Source organism: Scyliorhinus torazame, chromosome 15 (assembly GCF_047496885.1).
Source record: "Scyliorhinus torazame isolate Kashiwa2021f chromosome 15, sScyTor2.1, whole genome shotgun sequence".
NCBI lineage: Eukaryota > Metazoa > Chordata > Chondrichthyes > Carcharhiniformes > Scyliorhinidae > Scyliorhinus > Scyliorhinus torazame.
Window position 1 is genome coordinate 167,886,436 of NC_092721.1, and position 12,025 is coordinate 167,898,460.

Genomic DNA, 12,025 nt, shown 5'->3' on the forward strand with positions numbered 1-12,025 from the left:
AAATGAATCCAGGTCAAAGGTCATCTGGGACTATGGTGACTTTACCTTTTAGTCATATCAGTACTGTGGCCTGCCAGTGGCTGGAAAATCTGCAGAAAGAAGCTCACCTTCAGACTCCCCACAGCCTGTTCACCATCTACAAGCATAAATGTGGAGTGTAATGGAATATTCTCCCCTTTCTGGATGAGTGCAGATCCAACAACACTCAAGAAGCTCAATACCATCCACTGCAAAGCAGTCCACTTGTTGGGCACCCCATCCACAACCTTCAACATTCACTCCCTCGCCCACCGCAGCACAGTGGCATCAATGTGCAACACTGCATTGCAGAGATTTGCAAAGGTTCCTTCGACAGAACTTTCCAAACCCTCGACATCTCCCACTTAGGAGAACAATGGCGGCAGATGCTTGGGAACACCACCAAGTTCTCTCCAAGCCTGACTTGCAACTTTATCACTGTTCCTTCACTGTCGATGGATGAAAATCCTGCACCTCCCTCCCTAACAGCACTTTGGAGTTTGTTTTATTCGTTCATGGGATGTGGGCATTGCTGGTTGGGCCAGTATTAATTGCCCATCCCTGAGGGCATTGAATGGTTAACCACATTGCTGTGGGTCTGGAGTCACATGTAGACCAGGCAAGGATGCCAGATTTCCTTCCCTAAAATACATTAGTGAACCAGATGGGTTTTCAGCACAATCGACAATGTTTCATGGTCATCATTAGACTTTTAATCCTGGATTTTTATTGTATTCAGATTTCACCATCTGCCATGGTGGGATTTGAACACAGGTCGCCAGAACATTACCCTGGGTCTCTGGATTACTAATCCAGTGACAATGCCACCACACCAGTGCTATACCTACACCTGATCAATTGCAGCGGTTCAAGAAGGTAGTTTATCTCCACTTTCTCAAGGTCAATTAGGGATGGGCAATAAATGCTGTCCAACCAGCGATGTTCACATTCAATAAAGGAAATGTTAAAAAGCCTACTGGAGTGCTATAGTCACTAAAATCCCAGCAAACCAGCCGTGAAATTCAGCAATCAACTAGCACTCTTATGTGTTGCACAGTGCAATAATTTTAATGTATTAGTTTATATGGTACATATCCCATAAAAACACTAAGGGCAGCACGGTAGCATTGTGGATAGCACAATTGCTTCATAGCTCCAGGGTCCCAGGTTCGATTCCTGCTTGGGTCACTGTCTGTGCGGAGTCTGCACATCCTCCCCGTGTGTGCGTGGGTTTCCTCCGGGTGCTCCGGTTTCCTCCCACAGTCCAAAGATGCGCAGGTTAGGTGGATTGGCCATGATAAATTGCCCTTAGTGTCCAAAATTGCCCTTAGTGTTGGGTGGGGTTACTGGGTTATGGGGATAGGGTGGAGGTGTTGACCTTGGGTAGGGTGCTCTTTCCAAGAGCCAGTGCAGACTCGATGGGCCGAATGGCCTCCTTCTGCACTGTAAATTCTATGTAGATTCTATGAAATAAGAAGAGCCATCGCAATACACACCAAAGGTAATCACACAATAAAGAATGGTGTAGCTCGGCACACCGAGGGTAAGTTTTGTGGAATTCCCATTGTTCTGGTTGTCTATGGGAGAGTCTCTGAGCTGCCTCGGCCTCTCCAAAGAAAATGGCCAAAAATAAATGTCCGTGTCTTGGGCTGCATTGGAGGTTCACCCTTTTCCTGACACCACGATGGCCACCCCTTCAGCTGAATCATAGGAAAGAATGACTGGTAGGTACACATACGTGCCTTAGTTTTAGTTTCCTGCCATTCACAAAGTGAATTCCCGCTCTCTCTAGTGCTCTCCTGTATCCCGCTCTGCTCTCGCTCTCTCCTGCAGCTCACTTGCTGCTTGAAACATTTTCTCCTAATGTCACCCTTGCTTCTTTTGCCGATCGCTTTAAATCTGTGCCATCTGGTTCTCAATCCTAAAGGGAACATTTTTTTTTACATATATATTTTTGAATAGCTCTGTCAGATCTCCTTTCATCATTCTCTTCCCCAAAGAAAACAGTCCCAATTTCTCCAACCTATCCACATAACTGAAGATCCTCATTCTTGGGACCATTCTCATGGATCTAATGTGCCAACAGTTAACAAAGACAGAAACTGCTGCTTTTATACGATCATATGAACTTTAGTTTGAAAATGAGTGGCACATTTAACCTGTAACCTGCAACCACTATTCTTGTGTTCAATTAGTTTACGATGGCCTGTAACTATGTACCCAGAATTCATATTACCATCTCAATCCTATTATTACAGCATAGTAAACTTGGATCACCCTTGAAATTAAGCCATATCAGAAGCTATAGAGGTACATAGAAAAATATGAACATAGAAAAATACAGCACAGAACAGGCCCTTCGGCCCACGATGTTGTGCCGAACCTTTGTCCTAGATTAATCATAGATTATCATTGAATTTACAGTGCAGAAGGAGGCCATTCGGCCCATTCAGTCTGCACCGGCTCTTGGAAAAAGCACCCTACCCAAAGTCAACACCTCCACCCAACACTAAGGGCAATTTTGGACACTAAGGGCAATTTATCATGGCCAATCCACCTAACCTGCACATCTTTGGACTGTGGGAGGAAACCGGAGCACCCGGAGGAAACCCACGCAGACACGGGGAGGATGTGTAGACTCCGCACAGACAGTGACCCAAGCCGGAATCGAACCTGGGACCCTGGAGATGTGAAGCAATTGTGCTATCCACAATGCTACCGTGCTGCCCTTAAGAACAAATACATCTACACTATAACATTTTACCGTAATCCATGTACCTATCCAATAGCTGCTTGAAGGTCCCTAATGTTTCCGACTCAACTACTTCCACAGGCAGTGCATTCCATGCCCCCAATACTCTCTGGGTAAAGAACCTACCTCTGACATCCCCCCTATATGTTCCACCATTCACCTTAAATTTATGTCCCCTTGTAATGGTTTGTTCCACCTGGGGAAAAAGTCTCTGACTGTCTACTCTATCTATTCCCCTGATCACCTTATAAGCCTCTATCAAGTCGCCCCTCATCCTTCTCCGTTCTAATGAGAAAAGGCCTAGCACCCTCAACCTTTCCTCATAAGACCTACTCTCCATTCCAGGCAACATCCTGGTAAATCTCCTTTGCACCTTTTCCAAAGCTTCCACATCCTTCCTAAAATGAGGCGACCAGAACTGTACACAGTACTCCAAATGTGGCCTTACCAAAGTTTTGTACAGCTGCATCATCACCTCGCAGCTCTTAAATTCAATCCCTCTGTTAATGAATGCTAGCACACCATAGGCCTTCTTCACAGCTCTATCCACTTGAGTGGCCACTTTCAAAGATGTATGAACATAGACCCCAAGATCTCTCTGCTCCTCCACATTGCCAAGAACTCCACCGTTAACCCTGTATTCCACATTCATATTTGTCCTTCCAAAATGGACAACCTCACACTTTTCAGGGTTAAACTCCATCTGCCACTTCTCAGCCCAGCTCTGCATCCTATCTATGTCTCTTTGCAGCCGACAACAGCCCTCCTCACTATCCACAACTCCACCAATCTTTGTATAGTCTGCAAATTTACTGACCCACCCTTCAACTCCCTCATCCAAGTCATTAATGAAAATCACAAACAGCAGAGGACCCAGAACTGATCCCTGCGGTACACCACTGGTAACTGGGATCCAGGCTGAATATTTGCCATCCACCACCACTCTCTGACTTCTATCGGTTAGCCAGTTCGTTATCCAACTGGCCAAATTTCCCACTATCCCATGCCTCCTTACTTTCTGCAGAAGCCTACCATGGGGAACCTTATCAAATGCCTTACTAAAATCCATGTACACTACATCCACTGCTTTACCTTCATCCACATGCTTGGTCACCTCCTCAAAGAATTCAATAAGACTTGTAAGGCAAGACCTACCCCTCACAAATCCGTGCTGACTATCCCTAATCAAGCAGTGTCTTTCCAGATGCTCAGAAATCCTATCCTTCAGTACCCTTTCCATGACTTTGCCTACCACCAAAGTAAGACTAACTGGCCTGTAATTCCCAGGGTTATCCCTCGTCCCTTTTTTGAACAGGGGCACGACATTCGCCACTCTCCAATCCCCTAGTACCACCCCTGTTGACAATGATAGGGAGTTTTAACAGTGTAAATAAAAGGTGGTTCTTGCCGGCGCCCCTTTGGAAAGTCTGTCTGGAAAGGAGTAGAAAATGGTAATAAAAATTAACGGGATAAAAGATTGCCTCCCGGTTTGATGGGTGCAGGCTTCGCCATTCACAGCCTGCCCACACGGGTTCCATTGGACATGGACCGCACATTAATCTAGTGCTCCCTCTTCACTTGCACGATTGTAACATGGGGCCAATTAGCATCTTCCACACTGCTGGCTTCCTCTTTGCACTGTTGGCTGCCTCTGCGCTCAGCAAGTGGCCAATCAGCATTCTGTTTGAAGCACGTGGTGGAGCTTTTCTTAAAGGCAGTCTGTTGCTTTTGAAAGGAAGCTGCACTGGATAGTATTATTGGAATTTAAAACATGGGAAGTGGAACACCAGGGCAATGGATGTAGTATTAAAGACATTAATAAAAATGAATAATACTGAAAATAAAAGCTTTATTCACGTGTGACTTCCTTCAAGCCCCAAAGCCTGTGTCTGTCCAGGAAGCTTCTCCCAGTCATTGATGTCAATGCTGTTACACTTCAAGGAGAGCTTCAGAATGTTTTATGAAGCATTTCCTTTGTCCTCCCCTGGAACGTTGGCCATTTGAGAGTTGAGAGAACATGACCTGACAGGTGGAACATTTTTCAGCTGACTAGACACAGTACCATGTCCATTAAAGTTGATTTTGCACGAGGTTTGCCTGAATACTTTGGAAGCTGGCTTCAAGAAGGACACTAGAATTAGTTTGGCGGTCCTCTCATTGAATCCCGAGGATGTGGCAGTGGTATTGTTGATGGAACACTCTTATGTGTCACTGATGCACAGCCCATATCTCACTGCAGTACAGGAGCATGGTGACAACAACCGCTCTGTACACCAGGACTTTTGTTGGCTTGTGGAGGTGTTTGTTGTCAACCATTCATTGCCATAGTTTGTAGAAGGCTGAACTTACACAGTTGATCCAGTGTTGGATCTCTTCATTAATAGTGTGATATCAATAATATATGTGATTTTACATAGAGAACATGTAGATTGTTGATCCCACAACTTTTCTGTGAACCTCAAAGTTAATGTACTAAAGAGTTTTCAATACTTTTATTATTGAATTGGTTTATTAATTTGCGAAACATGTATTAAATGCAAGAGAACATTAATCCAAAGCTAGAGACACAACTTGAAAAGAATACATTTAATGGATATTGTGAAGCTATTAACTATTCTATAGGCTTCTGCCAGAGGCTAGTCTCAGGTAACTTGCATGATCATGTAAAGAATAGAGTAACAACAAATAAAATAGTTGCTGAAGATTGCATTGCATTTGTAATGGCTGTTTGTGTTGATTTGTTTCATACTTCAGGAGAAAGCACCATGGCTATAAATATTGCTGGGGCTGTGTCAATGGCCAGCTTTTATCTTCTTATTCTTACTGTCGGCATCTGGGCAGCAAAAAGAGCCAAAAAAGCTGAAAGAACGTACGAAGGTGATCGTCCAGAAATGATCATGATAGCAGGACGGAAAATTGGAGTCATCCTTGGCATTCTAACAACCACGGGTACTATGAACTTTCTTTTAAACTTTTGACTTGCTGTCGGTCATTTTCCAGCTTTGAACTCTCAGTGAGGAGCCTGTCCAGATGGAAACACATATTAGCAAAGCGGGCACTCACTGCCCATGACTTTCCCGCCATTAATTTCTGACGCAAACTACTCGGACGGATTCCAGCCAAAAGCACAAAATAGAAATGTAGTCGCTTAAGTGCCGATGACTGAGTGGTAGCACTGATTCTTCAGAATCAGAATGCTGTGGGTCAGACCAATTCCAATTTGAAGTGATTGATGATAAGCGCTTGAAAGGCCATAGCATGTAAGGCTACGGGCCAAGTGCTAGAATATGGGATTAGAATAGGTACTAGGTACGTGTTTGGTGGCCGGCACAGACCAATGACCAAACGGCCTCTTTGTGTCCTGTAAAACTCTATGACTCAAAGCCTGAACATATAACCTAGGCTGATTCTTCAGTGGTGGAGTGGTGCGTTGTGTTAAACGTGGACATTATTGGATAAGATATTCAACTGAGGCCTTTCTACTTGTTCAGAAATATTTTTTAGTTGATTCTTTCACGCAATGTTGGCTCGGCCAGCATTTATTGCCCATTCCTAATTGCCCTTAAGAAGGTGATAGGCTAGACAGGGTAGATTCGGAAAGAATGATCCCGATGCTGGGGGAGTCCAGAATTAGGGGTCATAGTTTGAGGATAAATTTGAGGATAGTTTAAGGATAACCTTTTAAGACTGAGGTGAGGAGAAATTTCTTCACCCAGAATCTGAGGAATTCACTACCAAATTTCAAGAAAGAATTAGATACAGCTCTTGGGGCTAAAGGACTCAAGAGATATGGGGGGAAGGCGGCATTAGGATATTTAATTTCATCATCAATGCAACGTGGATTACTATTCAAAGGTCCCCTTCAGGATTACAGGAAGCGCCGGTCTCAGTCTGGGCCAGCTTTTTAAAAATAAATTTAGAGTATCCAATTCATTTTTCCAATTAAGGGGCAATTTTAGCGTGGCCAATCCAACTACCCTGCACATCTTTGGGTTGTGGGGGCGAAACCCGCGCAGACAATAGGAGAATGTGCAAACTCCACATAGACAGTGACCCTGAACCGGGATTGAACCTGGGACCTCGGCGCCGTGAGGCAGCAAGGCTAACCCACTGCGCTACCGTGCTGCCCTTCAGGCCAGCTTTTAAAGGGTGGGTTTACAAGCCCCAGCTGGGTGGTCCTCCACCCACTAGCAGGGAAGCTCGTATTCTATGAGTCCAATGGGGAGATCAATCAGTGATCCCCATGGGTCTCATGAGTTTTACCACATCCTCCCCCCCTCCCCCCCACCAGTCCGAAGGTTCACTTGCAATGGATTGTTGATTGTTGAGGGAGCCTCCTTTGCTGTTTTGCACGTGGCTATGCTTCTACCAGCAGTGGGGTCAGGTTGGGGGGCATCTATTGTGTTGGGGATCCCCTTTTTCATGCAGAACGACAAAAGGGGCAATGTTAGGTGACTGTCTCTGGTCTCCGAATGTAATGAGGATTCCGTGTCCATATCCGAGGCCGAGTCACCCATGCTGCTGGTCCGGGCATAGATCCCTGGTGGGAAGTGCTTTCTGACTATAGGAGGACTGACAGGGTGGTCGAGGCACCAATTCATCCAGCGTGGCACAGGACCATTAAACTCAGGAAGATCGGGAGGCCCATGAGCAATTAAGCCAGCGCTACCTCAGTCGTGACGTGCAGCATTGTTGAATAAGAACCACAGCAGCTTCATGAACGAGTAGCTCCTGGCTAACTTTGCGTAAAGGTCTCTACAAGCGGCATGGGGTGCTGGTCCAAGTGGGAGGCCCTGTTCACCGACATCTTATTAACACCACATGGGTAGATTGACTGAGCTCTTCACATCTCGGGGAGGGATGAACCTGTAAGTTGTGTTAGGAATTCCATCACCGACTCTCCGGGAATCAGTCCAGCCATATTGGATCGATACCTTTGCATTGTTACAGACAGCTTCGGGTCATAGTGATTTGCGACATGCTCGCTAAACGATTTTGAGTCTGGGGCTGCCGGGTAGGTGCGGCTCTTGATTATGCCAAATATCGGGACCCCCACAGGCGGTCAGGAGTAGTGCCTTCTGGCAGATTTCTCCATTGATACCATTTGCCTGGAAGCAATACCGCCTCCGGGCAGTAGACTGGGCCCAGTCATCCAAGCCTGTCAAAGGCCTCTAGTCCCTTGAAAAGTGGCATTTTTAAAATCCCGTTGACCCCGTTTCCAGGCTGGGGTATTCTGCTGCAGTCAGGATGTTCAGAATGTAGCTGTGTTTTTTTTCCTCGTCGCCAGTATAAAAGCTCAGGAGGCCCGAGAAGGTGAGTTGAAAAGCATTTATTTACTTAACATAAAGTAAAGGCGACAATGCAGCTTACAGCTCACAGGCCCAGTTGGGACCTCCAGAAGTGCAGGTCCGAATCTGGGTGGGCTTTTAAAGGGCAGGTTTATAGCCCCAGCTGCCCCTAGTGTGGCAATTTGTATTCTATGAGCCTCACATGGAGATCGATTAGCGTATCCCCATGGGTCTCATGGGGGTTAGTACACTAGGGAAGCAGGTGGTGAAAGGCTGACAGAAACATAGATTGAGGTTTGCTCCATTTGAACAGTCTGGTTGCAGTGGCTACATGTGGGGGCGGATGGGAGGTAGTCTCAGAGTTTGTGTGCTGGTTTCACAGTTGCCTATTGAGAGGGTATGGCTTGGGACTGTCAAAGAGAGGCTGGAGGTTGGATGGGTAGAAAGCAAAGGCCAGTTGGAGAAAGACCAAGAACTGGGAGAGGGGATACAGGAACTTCCACACTGAGGAATAGCTGGCCTACAACAGAGACCAGAAACAACAGAAAACTGTGGGTCCATCCTGAGACGCAAACAATGACAAGGGAAGCATCTAAGACACAGGAATGAAATGAGAAATACCTGATTAATAATGAGTTAGTGGTCATGTTATTAATATGGCCCGTTCAAATACGCAGGAAGTGAGATGAAAAGGTGCTGATGTAATTTATTACTATTATATTAATTTATAGCTACACATTCACTTGCAAACACTGTTAAACACATTCTGTCGATTTTACAGTCAAGTAAATATTTTCTGTATCTGGTGAATATTGCAAACAACGTCATTGGCCGTGATTTAGCTGTGGGTGCAAATCCAGTAATGTTTGCTAAACCTCACGGGGGGCATAACCAGGATTTGCGTCTTGGAGATTTCAGTTAGGGATCTACACCACCCCCTTAAATGATGTAATCAGGATCACGCCCAGGAAGGGCGCAGGCCTGATTAGAATATATTTTAATATGATTAGCAGTCTTAATGCTGCTACTTCTGCCTTCAATGTATCTTCTCACCCGGCCAGAATGACGTCATGCCCGCTCGAAGCACAACTGGTTTTCAAAAACAAAAACCAAACATGATGGCCACGCTAGGGGTGCACAGGTAAGTATGGTCCTTGGGTGGCGAGGTACTTCCCCAGGCAGTTTCCTGCCACTGCCCCCTGGCACTCTGGCATTCCAGAGTGGCAGTGCCAGGGCAGGCTCCCTGAGGAATCCCATTGAGGGGATTCCCCTTATGTGTGGTGGGGAGGGGGGGGGGGGGGGGGGCACCCTGATGCTTGTGGGAAAGGAGGCCACATCCTGATGCCTGTGCTGTGAGAAGGGATGGGGAATGCTGTGAGGGGCGAGGATGCTTGTGAGGGTTGGTGCTCTGATGATTGGGGAGCTATCTCTGTGGAACCAGCCTTGCCGATTCTATCAGGCCCCAACCCACCCCTGTGAAAGCGAATACTACGTCCCCAGAGTGCCAGAAAATCTGGAGTGGAAACGCAGCTGTGAAGCTGGAGAGCTGCACGCCGGCTTCCAGGCGGAAACTGACACTGATAAGTTTTAGGAAAATTCCACCCAATTTGTCATAAGGAGAAAACAAGCTGGAAATGCTCAGCGGGGCAGGCAACATCTGTGGAGAGAAAGAGCTTCAGACCTTTCCCTGCTGAGTCATTCCCTTTCTTTTGTTCTTATTTCAGATTTCCAGTATCTGCAGTATTTTGCTTTTGTATTAACATTGTGCCTACATTGAAACCTAAACTACAAAAAGAGATCCAAACATAAATGGACAATAGAAGATGTACCTAGTTTGTTTTTGCATGGCTAATAGAAAGTATTTGTAAAGTATTTCATGATGCTCATTCAAAGAATGGAAGGCAACTATTTCATTCAATGTTACAACATCCAGCGCTGTTAGTGTGTCAGTTTGTGTTTCAGTGACACCAAGGTTTTTGCAGTTTATTCTGTCCACATGTATTGAAATAAGGAGATGACTTGCCAGTGATTTTGCTTTCATCCCTATTTGTAGCAACCTGGGTTGGTGGTGCATATATAAATGGTACAGCTGAAATGGTATATCGGCCAGATGCTGGACTGGTATGGACTGTAGCCCCTTGGACTTCTCTACTTTGTTTGCTCATTGGTGAGTAAAGAAAAATCCCAGTTTCAGGTCGCCGATTTACCGGTGTGTTTTTGTTTTGTCAGGATATTGGCAGCAGTTGACAACCACACAGAAGTAACCAGGCCTCACATTAGCAGACAATTTACACAGAGGCCCCAGCTCACAAGTTGGAACAGTGGGCACAGGGGTGGGCAGGTTCTTTGTTTTTTGGAAATGTTTTTATTAAATTTTTTAGATTTTATACAAAATTACAAAACATACAAACAAATATCTTTAACAAAACACCAACTCCATACAAATCCACCCCCCCCCCCAAAAAAAAACCTTCCAACTCAATTCTCTGAAATACCATAGAAACAGCTGCCACCTCCGGTAGAAACCTTCAATCGACCCCCTCACGGTATATGTGACCTTGTTGAGGTGCAAAAACTGCATCAAATCCCTTAACCACACCAAGGCACTTGGCGGTGTCCCCAACCTCCAGAAGGATACATTCCACGCCACCAATGAGGAGAAGGCCAGGACACGTCCGCAGCTCTGGCACATCCAAAATCCCCCCAATTTTTTATTTTTTAATTTATTTTTTATTTTATAAATTTAGAGTACCCATTTAATTTTTTCCAATTAAGGGGCAATTTTAGCTTGGCCAATCCACCTAGCCTGCACATCTTTGGGTTGTGGGGGTGAAACCCACGCAAACACGGGGAGAATGTGCAAACTCCACACGGACAGTGACCCAGAGTCGGGATCGAACCGGGGACCTCGGCGCCATGAGGCTGCAGGGCTAACCCACTGCGCCACCGTGCTGCCACCGAAATCCTCAAAATAACCACCAGGGGGCAGGGCTCTAACTCAATATTTCGGATCACCGACATGGTGTCATAAAAAGGCCTCCAGAAACCCACCAGCTTCGAACAGGCCCAAAACAGGTGTGCGTACCACCTGCTGTGCCTGCATGCTTACCTTCAGCGACTGGTGTACGAGGACACCCAGGTCTCGTTGCACATTGCCCCCTCCTAATTTATGGCCATTCAGATAATAATCTGCCTTCCCGTATTTGACCCTGTTAGTAACAGAATTGTTTTGCAGCATAAACATTCTTCAATTACTTTTTCTACTATTTCTAACTCATTTGCATTCCTGCATGGTATTTATTAGATTTTAACATTCCGGAACAAAATGCAACTTTCACTGCACTAAATTGTTGAACCTACTCATGCCAAAATTAAACCAAAATTATGCAACATATGGATAAACTCCAGTCATGAAAACTAAACGCAGTGAGGATTTAATCATGATTTGATCAGGTCTTAGTTTATTAAGAAAAATGCTAATTATAAAAGAATGTACAGTGTTTTGAATTATGTGTGTGGTATCTGACAGCCTTCCTTCTACGTCTACACAGGTGGTTTGTTTTTTGCGAAGAAAATGCGAGCTGAGCAATATATAACAATGTTGGACCCATTTCAACTGCGTTATGGGAAGCAATTAGCAAGCTTGGTGTTTTTTCCCGCCATTATCGGGGAAATATTCTGGTCTGCTGCCATTCTGGCAGCTTTAGGTAAGGATATAGAAGATCTTCAGTCTATTCAGCCATCCAGCTCTCGCTGTCAACCACATTTTAAAAAGTCTATTGATGACCCTGAAACCATTGCCAATTGTTGTAAAAACCAATCTGGTTCACTAATGTCCTTCAGAGAAGGAAATCTGCTGCCCTTACCTGGTCTGGCCTACATTTGACTTCAGACCCACACAGCAATGTTGACTGTTAACTGCCCCCACTGAAATGGCCTAGAACCCAGTTCAGCGACACCCACATCC

At 45.4% G+C, this 12,025-nt stretch overlaps 1 protein-coding gene across 1 annotated transcript in view; it reads left to right on the forward strand.

The window, feature by feature from the left end:
- The first annotated feature begins 5,535 nt into the window (after positions 1-5,535).
- Positions 5,536-12,025, forward strand: part of LOC140391451 (high-affinity choline transporter 1-like) — a 48,221-nt gene continuing 41,731 nt past the window's right edge. Inside the window, exons 1-3 of the mRNA XM_072475965.1 lie at positions 5,536-5,719; positions 10,112-10,225; positions 11,610-11,765. Of these exons, the coding sequence (XP_072332066.1) occupies positions 5,536-5,719; positions 10,112-10,225; positions 11,610-11,765 (454 nt within the window). The remainder of the gene's footprint in view (positions 5,720-10,111; positions 10,226-11,609; positions 11,766-12,025) is intronic.